The 22412-nt window shown below is 39.8% G+C and overlaps 1 protein-coding gene across 2 annotated transcripts in view; it reads left to right on the forward strand.

Annotated features, from left to right (window-relative positions):
- The window catches only part of ZNF277 (zinc finger protein 277), a 150045-nt gene extending 129028 nt beyond the window's left edge, over positions 1–21017 (forward strand). For both annotated transcript variants that reach the window (XM_002818354.5, XM_054559686.2), the window contains exons 8-12: positions 483–550; positions 2110–2206; positions 4221–4263; positions 5252–5426; positions 6938–21017. In XM_002818354.5, the coding sequence (XP_002818400.2) occupies positions 483–550; positions 2110–2206; positions 4221–4263; positions 5252–5426; positions 6938–7124 (570 nt within the window). In that variant the 3' untranslated portion in view covers positions 7125–21017. The remainder of the gene's footprint in view (positions 1–482; positions 551–2109; positions 2207–4220; positions 4264–5251; positions 5427–6937) is intronic.
- Positions 21018–22412: the final 1395 nt, after the last annotated feature.

A 22412-nucleotide genomic window follows, 5' to 3' on the forward strand; every position in this document is an offset into this window, starting at 1 on the left:
AAATTGACCTCAAGTGTATTTTTTTATTTTTTAGTTCTAACAAATTGAATTCTACTTTCTAATTCAACTCAAAAAATAGTTTATAGTAATAGTACCCACTGTATGCCAGGCTCTGGAAATGTAACAATGAACAAAGGCCATTAGAATCCCAGATATTCTAATACACATTCAGGGTTGAGAAACGCTGGTTCAAATTTAAGAGAAAAGAACTTGACTGAAAGGATATTGCTCCTTCTCTAAAAAATTATCTCATTAAGGTTTCAACTTCGTATTGCTTTTGCACTGTCATTAAGTCAAAAAAAAGTGTTGAATCAAACCATCATAAGTTGGGCCATCTGTATATCCTACTTGTACTGTTTCAAAACCATTTAAACATGGGTGGTTTTGTTTATTTTTTTGGTTTTGATTTTTTTCAAAGTTCTATGTACTCTCTCCCTTCTCTTTCCCCCAATCTCTCTCATCCCTCTGTTCTTCCTACAAAGGAACTTGGAAAATCGTGGGAAGAAGTTCAGTTGGAAGATGATCGGGAGTTGCTGGACCATCAGGAAGAGTAAGAGTTCTTATTGCTGCTAATTAATTGCAGTGTTCCAAGAGTAAGAAGACAATGCTTTAATTTGGTTTAAATTACGAACAGGGAACATAAGAAGAAAAAAATACCTTCTCTGAGCCATGCATCCCTTCATGTAATGTGGCAAAAACTTGAATTCAAAATAACTTTGACATAAAAATTCCTAAAGACACTGTTATTACAACTAAATTAAAGCTATTGATTGAACACACAAGTAATATATAATTCAGAGAAAAATACATTCCGAAGTGCTTTGCCTGCTCAGTTAGTGCTCAGACCTTGAAGTGATGTGATCTTTGAACTCTCCATGTTGCTGTCATTGGAATAGAGAATATAACTGCATTGAAGTTAATCCTGTTCTGTGTTCAGGCCATTGATGACTAACTTTAAACATTCACAGCTTCTTTGCTTGAAATTATAAGCTTGAAAAATGTTCTTTTCAACCTAAAAGGATTTCTTATTTTTCATCTTCTTTTCAGTCAAAGCTTTTTGGCCTTTTTTCTCTCTCAGGATTTTAAATTATTATTATTTTAATAGTGAAGTAAAGCCCGAAGGTAGAGAGAGCTGCCATTTGCTGAATTTTCTTGATGCATAGAGATTCAGGCGGAGAGTCTTCCAGACTGAAATAAAAGCATCTTTTCCATTAAGACATACTAGTTGGAATATTTAATGGGTGAATGTTGAAGTTTTAATGACACAAAAGGTTATAAATAGTAAGTCATGACCTGGGCCAGGACTGATGGCTCCCTCCTGGATGGATAGAGTTAAGGAAAATGTTTCCTGTTTTCTAATAGGGAAGCTTCTGTGTGAATTGGGTTAGGTTGATCTTGAGAGTCTTATCAGTGATCGTTTCTGAGCTTGCCATGAGAAATTCTCTCATCTGAATTTGAGTGGGTGTTCCTCGTCTCCACAACTCTTCCCTCCTGGCAATTTTCCTGGTTTGGGAATGATAAGAAGTTGGTAGTATTTCAAAAAGGTAAATGCAAGGAGCGGGGAAAGTGGTAAAAGGGATCCTGTATCCTTTTTGAGTTCCCTGTCTACCACCAGATTTAACACTTGCCCAGTTTAAAATAATCAGTATTTCCCTCGTGAAAGAGACACAGTTTGCCTTTGTAAAATACACTATTTGTCATGCAGAAACACATTCCCAGCATCACACCTCACAGCGTGTGCACTCAGTAGTTGTGGTTAATGAGAGAGAGCATCACATTTTCTGATATGTCTCCTTTGCAAATTAAACCTCATTGTCTCAGGACGACATTCCTCTGACTCTAGACTGAGATAGCTACTCAGAAGAATGGCAAATAGGAGAAAATGGAACACCACCTGTTCACTATGTATATTAATTTCATGGTGCTGCTTTGAATTTCAAAAGCTATATCAGAGAGTCATAATCTGATGTGACAGTCTTTACCAAAATGTCAGAGTTGAAAGAGATTGGCAGGGATTTTTAGTAAGGAGAAAGCAATACCAAGTCACTGTGTAGTATACTCTCTTAATGAAGGGAATCTCCATATTTTCTCTTTTCTTTTTTAATTCAGTGACTGGTCTGATTGGGAAGAACACCCTACCTCTGCCGTCTGCTTATTTTGTGAAAAGCAAGCAGAAACAATTGAGAAATTGTATGTCCACATGGAGGTAAGATACCTGTATTTATTTGAATTTTGTTTTATTCTGACAGGAGAAAGCTGGTAATTTTTGCACCCTCATCTGCTTATACTTTAGTTTCCCAATCATTATTCCAAACAGAAGAGACAGGCCAGGTCTGTTGGGGAGAACCAGAGCTCAGGGCAATTTAGTTAGTACATTTGACTGGACCTGAGTGAGCTGTTTGTTAGTGTGAGATTTCTCAGACCACTAATGCCATCTCACCTTTGAGATGCTTACAAGATCATTCTAGCTCAGCAGGTGGGACAGGTTCTGAGTCTTTTTTCCAGTGCTTCTTGTGCTGGTGAATAGGAGAGCAAGAAGGGAGAACATTGCCATTTACAAAGGCCCCGGAGGAATAGGAAAAAAGGAGGGTGGATAGAGAGGGTCTAGGGCATGATCCTACAGTTCCTTCAGGTGCCAGGATTTGGAGAGAAGAAATTAGGGAGCATTCCTAGTGTGGGCTTTCCCTTCTGGATGACATTTTTATGTTATAGTGAAGCTTGGAGCTAGCAGTTCTAAACCTTTTTCACCCCAGTATACCTGAGAGAGGACACACACCCTACACCTCTGATCCTTAGCGGCACATGGTGGCTAGGGAAGGGGGAACATCTAATGATTCATGATAGTATCACAGCTTGTGGGCAGAGGGGTGATTATAATAGAAAAATATTACTGGATGATTCTGATATCTCTCCGTCCCCTCCCTGCAGCCACCTCTGCCAATAGTGGACCATATTCTCTACTTTTACCTCACCCTTATTCAAAAATACTGTTCTTAGTTTAGTAAAATAAGGGCCTAGAAAGCGCTCAAAAGACCATAAGCATTTTCCTTGATTTTAGTTTCTCTGAAAAAAGTTCCCACTAATATGTGTGTATAATTTCCTGTGTTTAGATTTAATTCATAATATCTTAATGTCTTTGTATCGAAGGCAGCCTTAGTACGCCTATCCTGTGTAGGGATTACCTTTTCGGCATCCTTGACAGGTGTCCTTAACCTCTGCTGGGTCACTTTCAGTGATAACATCACAAATTCCTAGTCATCCTGCACATGGTGCTACACTAAATGCCATCCCAGTGAGTTAAATGGTCTTTATCATCTGTGAGATTGTAGGTTAAAACATTTACACAGACAATTGCAGGTGTCAAACAAACAAGCAAAAAATAAGTGCATTGTAAAAATCAAAAGAAAGTGTGATTTATAGGAAGGTGTGAGTGAAGACAAGCTTTGAGGTTTAAACAGTGTATTTGACAGCATAAAATGAAAAGCAAAATTTGTAAAAATTACCTATGTGGGGCAAAGAACCTATATCCATAATTCTAGTCCAAATGCACAGTACAATAGAAACATATCTTACCTACACTTTTTATCACACTGCAGAATGCATACATAGACTTCTACATTTTTAGAAGGCTACAAAATGAATACATTGTAAATTATAAAAACAATAGATATAAGCTATGAGCAATTATAATGTTGTTGCTGTTGTTTGAGATGGAGTCTCGCTGTGTCACCCAGACTGGAGTGCAGTGTCACGATCTCAGCTCACTGCAACCTCTGCCTGCTAGGTTCAAGCGATTCTCATACCTCAGCCTCCTGAGTAGCTGGGATTACAGGCACACACCACCACGCCCAGCCAATTTTTGTATTTTTAGTAGACACGGGGTTTTGCCATGTTGGCCAGGCTGGTCTCAAACTCCTGACCTCAGGTGATCCGCCCGCCTCGGTCTCCCAAAGTGCTGGGATTGTAGGCATGAGCCACCGCACCTGGCCCAATTATAATGGTTTAACTGATTGACATGACTTGTTTGGACTATGCTGTAAAAAGAAGTTGGGTATGGAGGGAAGTAGTTAGACTTGGAAGACTTCAAAAGCAGAAGATACCGAACTCAGACTGAGTTTCTAAACTACTCAAACTCCTGTGAATAAATAAGCTGTTTATAACTTCAGCCTGAAAGATTAAATAATTCATATGCTTACAGATGTATTCATTCCTTTTTTAAGGATGCACATGAATTTGATCTTCTCAAAATAAAGTCAGAACTTGGTAAGTTTGATTCAGAAGTTTTTTTCTGTGATGCTTCATTTTTTATAAACCATCCTGTAAGCTATGCCTATGTTCAGTAGCTATGATTGGAGAGTGCACCACCAAAACATGTCTCTCTATAGATGGTCTTGACAGAACTCTCTGTGAAGCAGTGATGCTCAACCATAATAGTCAAATATGGTTTTTGGTTTTATATACTCCTTCTTCCTCTTTCCTACATAGATGAGTGCTTCAAGTCAAATGTAAGTTAGTGGTTAATAATATATCATAAATTGGAGGGGGCTAGTAGAATATGGATTTTTAAGTCAAACTAGAGTTCAGATTCCAGCTCTGGCACTTACTGGCTATGACATTGGGCCTCAGGTCAGAAAAATGTTATGAGGAGTGAATAATGTATGGTAAATGCCTACTGCACTTCTTAGCAGTATAGCTAGGATTGTTTGTTATAGGTGTACCCAATTGTATCATTCTAAGTATCACAATAATAGAAGGATTTGGGGGCATTAAGACATACATAAAGTACTGACTTGCTACTAGATCTAAGACAGTAAAAAACTTACTTCTCACAGCTCAGCTCAGTCACTGCTTTCCTAGGTCCTTGGATGTGTTACTTTGCTGCTCTTATAGACATGTATATACATTGTTTATATAATTAGCTTAGTAGTCAAGCATGGGCTTTGCAGCTGACAGCTATCTATGCGATGCTAGGCAGTTTCCTAATATGTTATGTAGATATGATACTACCTATCTGATAGGGTTTTATGAAGATTAAATGTATTAATACATGGAAAATTATTAGAATAGTGCCTAGCTCATAAGCCCTGTGTAAATATGTGCTGTTATTATTTGGTATCTATTATTATGCTTTATAATTGTACTACCTCTTCAGATTGATTAATAAAAATAAGTGGCTCCTTTAAGAAATTATAATAATGCAAAAAATGGGTCTGAACAGTTGTCTAATGATTCTGTATTTTGTCATTTTCAGGATTAAATTTCTATCAGCAAGTGAAACTGGTCAATTTTATTCGGAGGCAAGTTCACCAATGCAGATGTTATGGCTGCCACGTGAAGTTCAAATCCAAAGCAGACTTAAGAACTCACATGGAAGAAACTAAACACACTTCGCTGCTCCCCGATACAAAGACGTGGGATCAACTCGAGTACGTACTGCAAAACCACATGTGCACTTCTTTACTCCAACTCTTTGATTTTGTCCCTTTATTTAATTTATTTAAACCTACAGAAAAAGAGGAATACATATTTATTATAAAAAGTATACATCAGTATAGTGTGGGGGAAAATGTAAAAATATTCAAAATGCTTATTTTTAAAATAATCCCCCTCTTACAAATGAAACCAAGCATTTTTCAGTATTTGTGATATGGAGATAGATACATATGTAAAGAGATGAAGTAGATACAGATTTTTTAAATTATATTTTATTAACAAAATATTGTAAATATCTTTCTGTAGCCAGTATCCATCTGTTGCATCCTTTCTAATGGTTGCTAAATATCCATTGTATGGATATAATCTATTCTGTGAGATACTTAGGTTGTTTCTTACTTTTTGCTATTATAATGATACAGTGAATATCTATATGCTTACCTTTTAGCACACTTATTATTTAATTAAGCTGAACTCCTAGAAATAAAATTACCGTGTCAGAGTTTGCACACTGCTAGGACTTTTGGTATTATATTTTGTATATTGGCACTTGAAAAAATTAAGCAGTTGGTCATCTGTTGTTGGATTCCCACATATCCTTTGCCAGAACCTTGTGGACTGGTTCCCAAGTATCCTTTGCCAAGAACCTTCTGGACTGGTTCTCACATCATTCTGGATAACCTCAGTCGAGGGCTCCTCTGAGAGGCTGTGGGGTTCTAGCTGCCCAGAGCTCCTTCTGTTCTTAGGGAATGTTAAGTCAATTCCCCCAGAACTTTAACCAGAAAGTTCTAGTTTTTCTCCTTCAGAAAGTCCCACACTTGTGAGGGTATGCTGTTCTTATGATCCTTCTTATATAAATTAAAATTTGTAATATTCCAAAAGTAACTTCAAAATGTATTCAGAGAAGGAACCAGAATAACAAACTTTATATTCCATAAGTGTTTCCTTTTGTGATTACCTAGAAAGAAGGAACGATTAGTCTGGAAAACAAAACACAAGGGAGAGCTTATTATTCTCAAGTATTTGAAGAATTTGTGTTTGAAAAAATAACTATATTTGAAGTGTGTTAACTTATAAGGAAGAACTAGGACCTTTGAGTAGAAATGAGAAAGATGTCATTTTTAGCTTCATAGGAGGTGTATCAAACAACTAGAGCTACCCACTACTGGGGTCAGCTACCTTCAAAGATAGTGTGTTTCTTATCATGATAGATGATCAAGCAGAGGCTAAGTGGCCAGCGGCCAACTCCAGAGGCAACTCTGGAGGCTGGGAGGTCCACGATCTTGGTTTACCAAATCTAGATAGTAGATTTGGTAAGGTTCATGTCAGCCAGTAAAAGTCAAAGTGAAAGCAATCAGAAGTTGTCTCCAGTATAGCCTTTGCAAAACGCTATGAAATTGTTGGCAAGGATACCTGGCAAAATTATAGTAAATGTGTACATTCAGCTACCTGGACACTGTATTAGTTTGGTAATTTAATACTATGTATCTGTGGTTGTTTTCAGGTATTATTTTCCAACCTATGAAAATGACACTCTCCTGTGTACACTATCTGACAGTGAGAGTGACCTGACAGGTCAGGAACGAAATGAAAATGTTCCCATCATCAGTGAAGATACATCGAAACTGTATGCTTTGAAACAAAGCAGTATTTTGAACCAGTTGCTACTACAAGAGTACTTGAAAAACTAGAAGAAACTACCACAGAAGCAATTTTTCATGTTTTTTTCCTATGAGACAGATATGAAGGAATAATTTAAATTTGAGCATCAACAAAAGATTAGTCCTTGGTGAAATAAACTTTTCAAAAATGAATGTTCTTTTCAAAAAATAAAGTAGAAAAATGCACTTACTAAGAACATGAAAAAAAATGAAGTAGGAAAATAAGATGAAGACTTTGTATTTTGGCTATAAAGTTTTATTGTGTGATCATCTTAAATTATCTCATTTCATTAAACTCATATATAGAAGGATATGCCAATTACAAAGAAATGAAATGTTCAAATTATTTATAAACCTGATTTTTCAATCAGTAGTTTCAGTCTCCTCCCCAAGGACCTTCTTCATCCAACAAGTTGCAAAATTTGAATGTCCTTTCTGTACTATATTGGGTGAGCTGTAAATGTAATGACTAAAAGAAAAGCCACAGAAGAAAGAAGAAATGCTCAAAGACCAGGATAATATGCAAATTGGCCATTATATTAGAACAATCAAGAGCTGACTGTATTATCATTACCGCTTTCTGCCTAGGGTGGCCAAATTCCCTAGAAATAGACATCAAGCCAGTTAACTTCACTTTTCCCTGCCATGTGTATGTCACTAACATGTAAATACCATTTTTTAAAAACATAACCACAATACCATTATGACATCTAAAAAAATTAACATTAACTTAATATCATGTGTTTTCAGTTTTTCCCACTTGTCTCAAAATGTATGTTTACAATATTATCAATTTTATTACTGATGAATATTGTATGCCTCCTGATAAGATGCACTGAGGAGGACAGAATATCACTTTTGTAGATTTATACCAAAAATGCATAACTTGGATATAATGAAGAAACAGTCAAATCCAAGTTTGAGGCTGGGCACAGTAGCTCATATCTGTAATCCCAGCACTTTGGGAGGCCAAGGCAGAGGATCACCTGAGGTCAGGAGTTCAAGGTCAGCTTGGCCAACGTGGCAAAACCCCATCTCTACCAAAAATACACAGATTAGCCAGGCATGGTGGCATGCACCTATAGTCCCAGCTACTCGGGAGGCTGAAGCACAAGAATCACTGGAATCCAGGAGACAAAAGTTGCAGTGAGCTGAGATCGCACCACTGCAGTTCAGCCTGGGCAACAGACCAAGACTGTCTCAAAAAAAGGAAAAACAAACAAAAAAAAATCCAAATTTGAAGGACATTCTACAAAATAATTGGCCTTTACTCTTCAAAAATTTTAACATCATAAAAAACAAAGACTGAAAAACTATTTCAGATTAAAGGTGGCTAAAGATAGCATAGCATGATCCTGGATTGGATGCTAGACCAAGAAAAAAAAGTTTTTCTTTTGCTACAAAAGACATTAGCAGGACAATTGGCAAAATTTGAATAAGATTTGTAGTAAATGTTATGGTATTGTTTTTAAATTTCCAGATTTTGATAACCGTACTGTGGGATGAAAATGTCTTTGTTTTCAGGAAATATTCATACACACTGAAGTATTTAGGGGTAAAGGAGCATTTTGTTTGCAACTTACTCCCAAAAAACTAACAAGGGTATATAGAGAATAATGAAGTAAACATGGCAAGATGTTAACATTTAGGGAATCTAGGTAAAAGTAGGTGGAGATTCTTTGTACTATGGCAACTTTTCTGAAAGTCTGAAATTATTTCAAAATTAAAAGTTTTTTAAAATGTCTTTTTTCAGCCAGGCACGGTGGCTCACACCTGTAATCCCAGCACTTTGGGAGGCCAAGGTGGGCAGATCACGAGGTCAGGAGTTTGAGACCAGCCTGGCCAACATGGTGAAACCACGTGTATACTAAAAATACAAAAATTAGCCAGGTGTGGTGGCGGGCACCTGTAATCCCAGCTACTCGGGAGGCTGAGGCAGGAGACTTGCTTGAACCTGGGAGGTGGAGGTTTGCAGTGAGTTCAGATAGCGCCACTGCACTCCAGCCTGAGTGACAGAGCAAGACTCCATCTCAAAAAAAATAAAGTCTTTTTTCAGTTGGTTTGTTTAATCAGGTTCCAAGTGAGATCCATGCACTATATTTGGTTGGTGTGGTTCTTAAGGGTCTTTTCATCTATAACGATTCACAGTTTTTTTTAAATGCCACTTATTTGTTAAAGCAATTGGATTAGTTTTCTTGCTTTCTGGATTTGGATGATTGTATCTTCTTTATATTATTTAACATATTCCATTATCATTCATTGTCTCTGTCCATTTCTGCTACTATAACAATACCTGAGACTGGGTAATTTATAAACAATTAGATTTTTTTCTTACAGTTCTGGAGGCTGGGAGGTCCATGATCTTAGTTTAGTGTCCAGTTCGAGAGCCCAGTCTCTACTTCCAAGATGGCACCTTGAATACTGCATCCTCCAGAGGGGACAAAGGCTGTGTCCTCACAGGACAAAAGGATGGAAGGACAAAAGGGCCTAGCTAGTTCCCTCCATCCCTTTTGTAAGGTCGTTAATCCCAGTGATGAGGCCTCTGCCCTCATGGCCTGATCACCCTTCTGAAGGTCCCACTTCTTAACACTGTTGCAGCAAGAATTAAGTTTCAACAGGAATTTTGGAGGGAACATCAGAACATTGAAATTATAGCAAACCCTTTTATAAGGTCATTAATCCCAGCCATGAGGGCTGCCCTCCTGGCCTAATCACCCTCCTAAAGGCCTTTCTGACCTTTCTTTACAGTGGGTTTTTATTTTTATTTTTTACTTTTTTATTTTTGAGATGGAGTCTCGCTCTGTCTCACAGGCTGGAGTGCAATGGTGCAATCTCGGCTCACTGCAACCTCCCCCTCCCGGACTCAAGCGATTCTTCCGCCTCAGCCTCCTGAGTAGCTGAGACTGCAGGCACCCACCACCACGCCCAACTAATTTTTGTATTTTTAGTAGAGATGGGGTTTCACCATGTTGGCCAGGCTGGTCTCAAACTTCTGACCTCAAGTGAGCCACTACGCCCAGCCCTACAGTGTGTTCTTTATGCAGCATATGTGCTACAGAATGCTGGAGTCTGAGGCTCTGGTTTTCAATTATTAATGCTAGTCTGTGTAGGTAATGCCCCAAAACTCATCTTGGCATCGTATTGCCTGTCCAGAGACTCAAGAGTCAACCTCCTCCCACCATGCGGTCCTAACGCAACTGTATTTGTTAATTACGTAGGCTCTGGCCAGAGCTCTAGATTTCTAACCCTCCCACTCTGCAGACACCCTGGAAGGCTTTTATTGAAAACTAAGCAAACAAAGATATAGGAGCCTGTATTATAATGAAAAATGCCTAAGTTAAAGATACAATTAAGTTAAATATTTTAAAACCAAAGATTAAAGAGGCAGTCTAGGCAATTAGACTGTGCCTACAACAGTCTGTCTCTAGGAATCAGGTTTGTACAGGACATCAAGAATGTCTGAAGAGGTTTTTAGAGCATGCTTCAGTGTTAGGACAGGAGCAATGGAAGAATGAGACAATAAACTTAAGTAATTGGGAAGGAGAAAGCTTTTTTGGAGAAAAAGTCGATAGAGAACAAGTCAAATAGATATAAAAGGAAAAATGAAATTGAAGAACAGACCAACACATAAAAGGGAAAAGATGTTGTACTTAGGGTTTAATTCATATTAGCAGTTGTTTTTTTAAGGGGCTACATGTTTTCAGGTTTATTTGGGGACAGAAATGGCAACTTGGACCCAAAGAAATCTAACAAGAATAGAAGCAAAATCTCAGCAAACTGTACTGACTCCTAGATGGAGCAAGAACATAGGCCACTATTGGTGAAGGACTCTATGTAGCTCTAAGCTACATAGAGACTCCTTGATAAAAACCACTGGGAACTGCTCTTTAAAGACTGGGACAGTGATACCAAGTGTACCCTGAAACTCAGGACAATTTGAGAGGAAATATCAGATGAAAGCAAAACATTCAAGGAATTATTGGATGAATTTCCAGATGTTACTATAATTATAGATAGGAATACAAGAGCTTCTTGTGTCCCAAAGGAAATGTGCCTGAGAAATTTTTAGAATTAAGACAGAATTAAGGCAACAAGATGGAAGATAACAGAAGAGAGCCAGGCAGGACAGTGATAAATGGAATCCAAGCTCGGATTAGCTGTTAATCCAATTAGAAAATGCATGCCAGTTAAGATTATCTAACTCAGAAAGGTGAGGGCGGCCAAGATTTTTTGGACAATGGTTGCTTTTGGCAGACCAAAACCTACTGACTTATCTCTCACAACTGAAGTCCCCATTAGATAAATCTAGAACCAAATGTTAGATAAGCACATGTCCGGCCCAGAAAAGAGAGAAAGTTAAAAAAAAAAAAAATCAGAAAGTACAACTAGCATTAGACCTATTTACATTAGGGAAGGAAAGGGATCAACCTAAAAAGTAAGTTATACTGTAACAAATTCAGCTATTTCTCCCTAAAAGGCCTAGAGAGAAACCAAGCACTAGGACACATCCACTACTGCCAAAAAAAGAAGTACTGCTGGAACCTGGACAGATCGAAAGCAAGGGATGGTTGTATGCTGAGGGCTCAGCAGAGGTGTCTGTCCTCACCAGGTCCCAGTGCAACTAGTCTAGTCCAGTTGCCCACAATATCCATCCTCCTTTTCTTCAATAATAATAAAGTGTGGTTGGGTGTAAAGCTACCTAAAGTGAAAATTACATTTCCAGGTTCAGTTATCCCGAACTGCACTTCTTTTGCAGCTCAGGGTACTTGTGTCTAAATTGCGGCTAACGAGGTATAAGCAGGAGGTCTCATATGACAGCTTCCAAGAGTCTTCCTTAAGATACTGGACATAAGCACCCTCTGCTTTGTTTTTGAACCCTTCCTACCTCCTGTAGCCTAGGATGTAGATAACTGCATATAGGGCAATGAGGTCGAAGTCATGCATGGTGAGACATCAATGTCAAAGGAATCTGGATCCCTGACACCTTGGAGAACTCTACAGCCCTGGAATGCTGAAATACACATTTATGTGAAGGAAATAAAGTTCTACCTTCCCACAGTTATTTAAGGTTTTCTATCGTTCATAGCTGAGACTTATTCCAACCAATACGCCTAGGGATTCAAGCTGCAGAAACATCAACAGCAGTTTTAGTTCAGGAATAGGCTGAGGATGTTTTCCAGCTGAAATAAGTGAAGGAATGAAGGGGAAACTATTCTTAGAAGCCAGCCTTCACAAGCCGAGGCAATTCCAAAGCCCAAGGCAACAACAGGAGCCACTGTGGCAAAGAACTGGGAAGTGAGCACACAGGAGAGTGTGGAAACTATGCCATCATTATTTAGAGCACAAACTCCCTGGATCAGGGGATGTTGAAGAGAGAGGGCTCAAAAGGAAAATCCAGAATGGGAAAGAAAGAGTCAAAACAGACCGCGCAACTGGGCTTGCCATCATTGCCTATTTCTCAACTTGGCAAGAATGCAAATGTCTCATATGTCACCTTGAGAGAAATATCTGTGGATTCTTCCTCCAGGAATGATAAAACATGTTAACGTCTTCAGGAGGATTCCCCCCAATCAGGTTTAAGTTCAGAGATCAAGGAGATCAGGTAACACACAGATGGACTAGCATCCTGGGGAATCCAAAATCAGGATACCACTAAGTCTCTGTTACGGAAAATGCAGAGCTCTGGGAGCATCATTTTGTCTTACTGCTGAAGATCTTGGAATTGATTCGTTTTCTTTTGTTTAATTTTGTTGCCGGTTAGTGCTTTCATGATACTCTTTTGAAAGTGAGATATACCAGAAACTTGGTGTTTAACTTCAAGTTCCAATTCCGGAAGAAAGCCACACTAGCGATTCTAATGAGACACTCTCCAGACTGCTGGAGGAAACCACAGTGCATCCCAGCATCAAGAATCTAGTTCAGAATGAGCAGAATAAGAAATTGGGAAGGATGAATTGTAGACTCTAATGTCTTCTAACTTTAACTCAGACAAGAGAATCCAATCTTTGTACTTTAATTTCTCCCTGAGAGATTCACAATGGTCAAGATTGTTTTTAAATTTGAAACATCAATTTTTACCAAAATGTTTTTTATTGAAGCAACTTTACATTGCCATATTATCTCTTTGCAGAACCTCTGATACACTATTGTGAACATGTTTAGACATAATTTGGAATGGAAGATGAAATTAGGAACTTTCATCTGGGGTTCAGCATGGCCCTGGAATTACTTCCATCAATGAATTGCCTTCTGAGAGCAATAGCTACATTCTTCACTACCAGTCCTAGGAGAATACTCAAAGAATAGTCACCATTCGGGTGGGGGCGGTGGGAGATGCACTCCTGAAGGTGGGAGCAGCACTGTCCTGATAGACCTCCTGCAAAGGAAATGGTCACACTCTTGGTTGGCCTTAGCTTAGTGGGTAAGCCCAATGAGCAAAGAGAACAAAAACCTGAGGAGTGTTGGAAAAGGGGAAACTCATTTTCCAAAGTATTTTGCTTCTACGAGAAAGGGAATCCATTACATAACATTCTTGGTTTCTCTCTGCTCCCTCTTTCACTTCTACCAGACAGAAGGAGTGAATTTTCTGACTAGAAATTTAAAGGACAAGAACTAGCATCTGTGCTTCGGTCCCTTCCTCCTTTTTTTCTTTGGGATTTGCCTGTCTGCAGAGAGAACACAGCCTGTTCTGCTCCACCACTGTATAAACATCAGAGTGGAAGGGTCTGCCCCATGTAGTTGGAAGGCTGGAGTTGTCCAACACTGTCTGACTATGTATATAAATAAGTGCCTAATTTGGAGGCTCAGTATTAAGAAGCTTGCTTGCCCACAGCAGTAAGCCATGTTCTGCTATATCATCTTAATTAGCAGTAAAGGTGATTTCATCTCCATCTGCTTGGCCGTTTATCAGCTGGCTCTTCTAGAAGGTACACAGCCTCTTAGCAAATGGTGGATGTGGCCAGGATTACCATGAAACCACCTCTTGGAAAGTTACCACTAAATACACTAAGTCCGGTCAGTGAGGAGTCAGAGTAGACTTGTTTCACATAGAACTAAGGCTGGACAAAATAAAGCCAGAGAGCTGATGGCTTGGATATCATTGTGAGCTAGTTAGACACAGACTTTCTGAAAAACCATCAGTACTAGGGTCTTAACTTGTTGAGTCCCACGAACAGCCTTGAGAAAGAATTTTAGTGCTTAGTGCAGGTCATTTTTTTAAGAGGTAAACCTGGAATATACCAGTTCAGGAAGTAGGAGAGTGAAAAATGAAAAAAAAAAAAAAAAAAAAAGCCATGAAACTGTACATTAAGGAAGAAGTTGCTGGTATGGGAACTAGGACTCAACCTCACTGAGGACCTCTGGGAGATTGCGCAGAACACTATTCCTACAGTTGCCCCGCAACACCCCCGCCCCCCCCCCCACTACCACCACCAAGGGGCAAAAAAGCTAGGCCATTCACCCACTTCCATTGGTCATGGGTTGAGGGCTGTTCCCAGGGGCAGTATTAATTCCCTGGCACTTCCAGCCTGCCTCATACATTGATTTAGCATCCGCTGAAGGTAGGGGAAGGCCCTCACACAAAGACTGAGGAAACTGTTGTGCAAAAAAGAACTGGCAGATCATGACAGTAACTGCTACAAATCTAGGTGTTGCATCACCACAGAAGAAAACATTTTATGTAGGGCTCAGTGGTCCTCACAGCTTTTCTATCTCACTTGACAATGAAGATACAATCTTACAAGGTATCTAGCCAGGAATTTTATCTTCATCAAGGGTAAAGAGAGGATGGGAAACAGGATCAGAGAGATGAGGACATGCCAAAAGAAAAAAGCACAACAAAGTGACATCCAACAATATAATACATGGGAATTTAAAATGAGACAAAGCCAAGTCCTGAGCTTTTTTAATGAATGGAGGAAAAGCAATTATTTGAGAGGATGGAGTAGAATATGCACTCAGAACAAGAATAAATGTTTTAATGTCAGTACTTTGCTGAATGTATATGCAGAATTGACAGACTCCATCCATTTCCATCAAGGTCATCAAATTTCAACTATTGTTTGCTTAGTCTGCAAAAATAGCCACCCTACATCCTTGAAGCTTAATTCAACTCCTTCGGTAAGTTTTAGATGATGGGTAGTTAAAGGATTAAACTGCTGCAGTTGAACTCTTAACGCCTTATAATTGATATATTGAAAGGCTAAAGCATGTTCGATTCCTGATGATAGCGATCTGCAATGGCATCGTAAGCACGTTAAATTCAAACTGAAAACATTCAGCGAAGTTAATACTGACTTTACAATGTTCTAAGATGTAAGTGAAGCTATGCTCTTTTTGCCTTATAAAATTAGACTGCAAAAAAACAATTTTTGAGGATATTCTCAGTCAATTGACTTGGTTACAGAGTGAGCAGGAAATCAAACTCTAGTAGATCATAGATACTGGTGTTTTATTCATTTGGAAAACAGAAGAGCAAAAGAATATGCTGTAGTAAATTGTTTATAAATTCTTTTTAATTCTAAAGGAGGGGGAGAAAATGAAAGTAAAAAACAAACATTATTAATCTCTTACTGTCACAAAAAAAACAACCCACTCCTACACCTCCATCATTGCCTAAAAGATAAACTCAAAAGACTGGTATTTGAGACTCCTCACAGTCTGCCAAAACTGCCTCCTCCCTCGTCAGATCAGTCACCAAGTCCTGTCAGTTCTATCTCCAAAACACATCTCAGTCCCTGCCACCATGGTCTGTTACCTGAACTACTATAACAGTTTCCTAACTGGCCTGCCTCCTTCCTCTCTGGACCCTGCAGTGTGTTCCTTCGTAACAGCTAGAGTGGATTTTTAAAAGTCCTCCCATGGAGTTGGAGACCAGCCTGGTCAACATGGTGAAACCCCGTCTCTACCAAAAATAATAAAATTAGCTGGGCATGGTGGTGCACACTTGTAATCCCAGCTACTTGAGAGGCAGAGGTGGGAGGATCACTTGAACCCCAGAGGTGGAGGCTGCAGTGAGTTGAGATTGTGCCACTGCACTCCAGCCTGGGTGACAGAGTGAGACTCCATCTCAAAAAAAAAAAAAAAATCCTCCCATGGTGTAATGGACCTTCTCGGTTACTTACCCAGCATCCATTCTCCTTTCTTTCTTTCCTTATAGTTTTCCAATTCTTTGGGGAGCCACTCTACCCTCATTAAGTAACAGCCGTGCCATTTGGAATTGACCCCAGCCCTACTTCCAGGGGGAGGGGAGTGCTGACTAGAGTAATAACTTCACCCTCACTGCAGGCTGGCTTATTGGATTAGAGATGGGCAGTAACTAAACCCAAGTCAAAGGTGCATAACAAGCCTGGGTCACTGTGGCCAGTCCAGGTTGCTCCAGTCAAGGAGAAACTGAAGATTTCTGTTAAATGACTTAGAGAAACTAAGACTCCCTTTCCTTATGAAAAAAGAAACCCGTACCCTAGTTGCTGCCAAAGCCATCAAGTGGCATTGAGAGAAACTAGCCCAAGAACTTTTAGGGAAGAGCAAAATCAAGGTAATTTCTGAGGAAGGAGCCAGAGCCCTCACCTGAGAGCTGTCCTCCTCTGGATTTCTCATTTAGTCTGGCCATAAACTCCCCTTGTATTATTTGAACTTTTTAAGTGGAGTTTCTATTACTCGCAGTAAAAGCTTCCCAGCTGATACAAATGGCTTCCCAGTGAACATGGAATCAAATCTAAACTCTCTTTTTTTTCTTTTTGGAGACAGAGTCTCGCTGTGTTACCCAAGCTGGAGTGCAGTGGCGCTATCTCGGTTCACTGCAACCTCCATCTCCCTGATTCAAGCGATTCTCCCACCTCAGCCTCCTGAGTAGCTGGGATTACAGGCATGCGCAACCATGCTGAGCTAATTTTTGTAATTTTGGTAGAGACTGGATTTCGCCATGTTGGCCAGGCTGGTCTCGAACTCCTGGCCTCAAGTGATCCACCCATCTCGGCCTCCTAAAATGCTGGGATTATAGGCATGAACCACTATGCCCGGCCTCTACGTGACCCACATATCTTCCGTCTTGTCCCATGCCATTTTCTGGAATGCCCACTATTCCCCAGGCAACCAGGCCTCCTTCTGCTCCTTGGACAGGAGACTGCACTTTTCTCTGCCTCAGTGTTTTTGCATGTTTTTTCTCTCTGTATATTCTTGCCTCTCCTCTTTACAGTAATGTCTTCCTATCATCCAGGTCTCAGCTTAACTATCGCCCCATACTTACCCAGTCCACTGTATATGTCTAAACTAATGGGTCTGCTGCCAATGCAGTTTCAGATTTAGCAACCCCAAAGAAAAGAAGACAGGGGAATGTCAGGCTATCAGCTGGAAATAGTCTTGGGTGCCATAAGCAAATATTGCATCTGGTCTCTTCTTCATCTCCCCTCTATTATACCATAGATTTGTGGGGCCATCTCATGGGGTTGGGAAAATTTGATTCACAAGAGTCCCAGAAGGGTGATGCCCATGAACCAAAGGCCGGGTAAGGAGCCAGACTGCACTTTGCTGTGTGGGATCTAGAAGGTGGCGTGCTGGAAGCTGGTGCTGAGTGACACGTGGGGACAAGGTGGGAGTGAGAGACCAGCAGGGCAGTGAAGAGACTGGAGAGAGACCGAAGGGGTCAGAGAAAGGGCAGAGCAGTCAGCATGGGAGAGGCGAAGAGGACTTTGAGGATATTTTGTTGAACAAGGCATGGTGTGCAGGTGACTTCCTTAAAAACATTCCTCTGGAAGCAGAAAATAGATGATTATCAGGGGCTGGGGGTTGGAGGATGGGGAATGAGGAGTTAATGCTTAATGGTTACAGAGTTTCTGTTTAGGGTAATGAAAAAATTCTGGAAATAGATAGTAGTGATGGATACACAATATTGTGAATGTAATTAATGTAATTAATACCAGTGAGTTATACATTCAAAACTGATCAAAATGATAAATTTTTAAAGTGTTTTTTATTTAATTTTTTATCTGACAAATAATAATTCTACATATTCATGGGGTACATAGTGATGTTTCAATACATACAATGTATAGTGATCATATCAGGGTAATTAGCATACCCATCATCTCAAACATTTATCATTTCTTTGTGTTGGGAATGTTGAATATGCTAGCTATTTGAAACTGTAATTATTGTTACCTATAGTCATCTTACAGTGGTATAGAACACTAGTACTTATTCCTATAGAGCTGTAATTATGTATACTTTAGCAAACCTGTCTATCCCTCCCTTTCTTATATTCTTCCCACCCACTACTGTTCTCTATTCTACATTTTATTTCTTTTTTGTGTGTTTGTTTGCTTGTGTTTTGGTTTTCAGGTTTTGTTTTGTTTTGTTTTTGAGACAGAGTCTTGCTCTGTCACCCAGGCTGGAGTGGAGTGGCACAATCTCAGCTCACTGCAGCCTCCACCTCCTGGGTTCCAGTGATCTTCCTGCGTCAACCTCCTGAGTAGCTGGGATTACAGGTGCCCGCCACCACGCCCAGCTAATTTTTTGTATTTTTAGTAGAGACGGGGTTTCACCATGTTGGCCAGGCTGGTCTTGAACTCCTGACCTCAGGTGATCCACCAGCCTCAGCCTCCCAAAGTGCTGGGATTACAGGCATGATCCACAACGCCCGGCCTGTTCTACACTTTATAAGATCAACTTTTTTTGCTTCCATATGTGAGTGAGAACATTAGGTGTTTAACTTTCTATGCCTGGCTTGTTTCCCTTAACATAATGTCCTCCAGTGCCATCCATGTTGCCACAATGACAGGATTTCATTCTTTTTTATAGCTGAATAGTATCCCATTGAGCATATACACCACATTTTCGTCATTCATCTGTTGTTGGACACCTAGGTTGATTCCATATCTTGGCTGTTCTGAATAGTGCTGCAGTAAACATGGGGGTGCAGATGTCTCTTCTGTAGAATGATTTCCTTTCCTTTGGATAAATTCTTAGTAGTGCAATTGCTGGATCTTATAGTAGTTTTTTTGTTTGTTTGTTTGTTTCTGTTTTTGAGATGGAGTCTCACTCTGTCACCCAGGCTGGAGTGCAGGGGCACAATCTCAGCTCACTGCAGCCTCCGCCTCCCAAGTTCAAGCCATTCTCCTGCCTCAGCCTCCTGAGTAGCTGGGATTACAGGCACCTGCCACCACACCTGGCTAATTTTTGTATTTTTAGTAGAAATGGAGTTTCACTGTGTTGACCAGGCTGGTCTTGAACTCCTGACCTCAAGTGATCCGCCTGCCTTTGCCTCCCAAAGTGCTGGGATTACAGGCGTGGGCCACCTCTGCGCCTGGCCCATATAGTAGTTTTATTTGTCATTTTTTTGAGGAGCCTCCATACTGCTCCCCATAGTGGCTGTGCTAGTTTACATTCCTACCAACAATGTGTAAATGTTCTCTTTTCTCTGCATCTTTGCCAGCATTTGTTATTTTTTGTCTTTTTGGTAACAGCTATCCTAACAGGGGTGAGATGATACAGCACTGTGGTTTTGATTTGCATTTCCCTGATGATGTAATGTTGAGCTTTGTTCATATATTTGTTGACCATTAGTATGCCTTCTCTGAGAAATATCTGTTCAGATCATTTGCCTATTCAAAATGTAAATGTTACGCTATGTATACTTTACCACAATTTAAAAAAATACACACACGGGGGAAAAAAACCAATTAGCTAACTGGTGATTGTGGGAAGGATGAACTGGAGTAGGCCAAGGTGATCAAGAAGAAGGTTGGTAGATTAATCTGGTCAGGAGGTCATGAGAACTTCAAATGAGGCGGTGTCCATCAGGAAAAAAATTGTAAGAAGAATGGTCAGGACCAAATGAGTTTGGTTTTGGTCCTGCTGGGTTTGAGGCATGTGGTGGAAACTGCCCAGCTCCCTCCTTCAGGAATGAGACACTCTTTAGCTAGCTGGCCTAGTACCGGCTGTTAATGGCCACCAGCTGTGTTCCTTTATGGGCCACAGCTGAAAGGAGCCACAAGGAGTTTCCTTTCCCTTGGCTGAAAGGAGCTACAAGGAGTTCATGGGTGACTTTGGCCAGAGGAGTTTCTGAGGAGAGGAAGGTCTCAGTTGCAGAGGACGGAGGCCACATGGGAGGCAGTGAGGGGTCACAGAACCTGAGTCTTGAAGGAAGAGTAGGAATCAAAGCACGGGAAGACCTGCTAGGCAGGGAAAGTCATGTAAACAAAGGAACCTGGGCTGGGGAGTCACCCACTTTGAAGGGAACTGCTAGGACGCCTAGAAAAGTGGGCAATGCCTAGGCATGGCTCTCTCAAATGGTAGGCAGTGAAGTCTGAGTAGATTCAGCCAGGGAGCCTCCACACCTGTGCCTGAGTTCTAATGGATTCAGGATACTTCCTCTTAGTGGGAACCAGAGGCATTCTGTCCCTGGAGTGCGGACTTGACCTTTCCTACAGGATGGGTGTTTCAGTCATGGCCTCCTTGGACTCCATGTTTATGAGTGCAGACGTAATAAATTTTCTGAAGTGATTTCCATTAAGCCAGTTTAACTCCCTGATCATTTTCCTACCCTGTCTAGTAAATGTGTTTCTAATACTTTTTACTTTTATTTTTATTTTACTAACATTATTTTCCAAAAAATGTAATTTTGTTTTGTATATATTACACAGGAAGGATTTAATATATCTCATCTAAAAAATTGTATCCATTATAAAACTTCTGCCTTTGTGAATTTTCTATTGTGACCATTGTTTCTATTAAATCTGGACATATATTTGTAGGTCTAAATTTCATCAAAACAATTTGATCTTTTATAAAATCTCTAACAAATTGTTCAGTGTGAAATTTTAACCATATTAGTTTATTTTGAGATTATTCTTTCTAATAAAATTCGTTGTGACTAAGAAAAAATGTTCCTCAATAAAAATCTGCTGTTGAGGCTTCTGTAGTTAACTCTGTGTTCTTTTTGGATGTGCCATGAAGAGGCAGGCCACAAGAGAGTTTAGTGGTAATCCAGTAACAAATGGATAATCACAAACCTCAGGGTGAAACTTAGAATCTCCTTTACCAGTGAAAGTCTAAAACACTAATGAAATAGTTATTTTTGTCTTACAATCAAGGAATGGCTTAAGCTCTGGAGAGAAGTCTGGCTCATTAATTTCTAGGATAGCTTTATCTTTGCACACTCTTCCTTTCCTTGGAAAGTGACAACGTAGTTTTTTTTAATCTCCCTTGAAACCAATGACAATGTTAATCTTGTTTTTTAAATATCTTGGTTAGTGAAATTCCTTCTTTCAATAGCATATTATTATCCTCAGCTCCTGAAACAATCCAGATTAAGTTATTAAAACAAGCTAAGGTGCACACAATAATCGTGGGCTTGTGCTCAGGTTGACCTCTGTAAAATTACTTTATTTTTAGCATTTGAAGCCTACAAAAACAGTAAATTTATATGAGTCAACTAAGATGATTAACTTTCAAAGTTGAGGGGGTAAAAATGATCTGGCAGCACGCAACACGCCAAGATGAAGATTATCTAAACTTCATGTTAGGCTAGAATTAGAAATCCTCATGTCTAGGCAGTAGATCTGATGTCAAAGCCTGAAGTGCCCACCATCATAATTAATACGAGTGAGTGAGGTGAGCTAGGCAGGGACTACAGCGACCCCAGAGGCATGCGTGTGCGCCCTCCGCAAGGAGCTGGCTGCTCAGCTCTAGCCCATTTCCCTAAGCAGCCCTGCCTGTTGCTATAGCAGAAACATAGGCCCAGATGGCCAAATCTTCTGTTTTTCAAAGAAATCAGAAATTTGGATGTTTATATGAGATTGCCTGACTTTTAATTCCTGTGTGAGAACTAATTCTAATTTATGACTCCTGATATTTGTGACATGATAAAATAGAATAACAAATTCATACTGTATTGACTATAAACCAGTGCTCCCAAACGTAGGGTGGAGTTCACACACCCAGGGGATACTTTAATAATTTTTATTTGTGTATATTTATAGTATACATAATCCATTAGAATAATGGTGTCTGTATATTAATCAAGAGAGTTCAGAGAACCTCTTATGGAGACTACACCTCCAGAATATCATGGAGCAATGGTTCTTAAACTGTGATGGACTTTTAAAAAAAAAAAACTTATTTTAATGCATATTTCTAGACATTACACCATGATATTCTGATGCATGTGGTCTAGGGTGAGGGTGAGAAATCTGCCTTTTTAACAAGTGCCCCAATTGATTTTGAGTCCAAAAGTCCACAGACTAGACTTAATAAACACAGTTATGTTTTTAAGAGTGTAGGCTCTTGAGTCAACAAGTCCTGGGTTCAAATGTTAGCTCT

This window comes from Pongo abelii, chromosome 6 (assembly GCF_028885655.2).
Source record: "Pongo abelii isolate AG06213 chromosome 6, NHGRI_mPonAbe1-v2.0_pri, whole genome shotgun sequence".
NCBI classification, from domain to species: Eukaryota; Metazoa; Chordata; class Mammalia; order Primates; family Hominidae; genus Pongo; species Pongo abelii.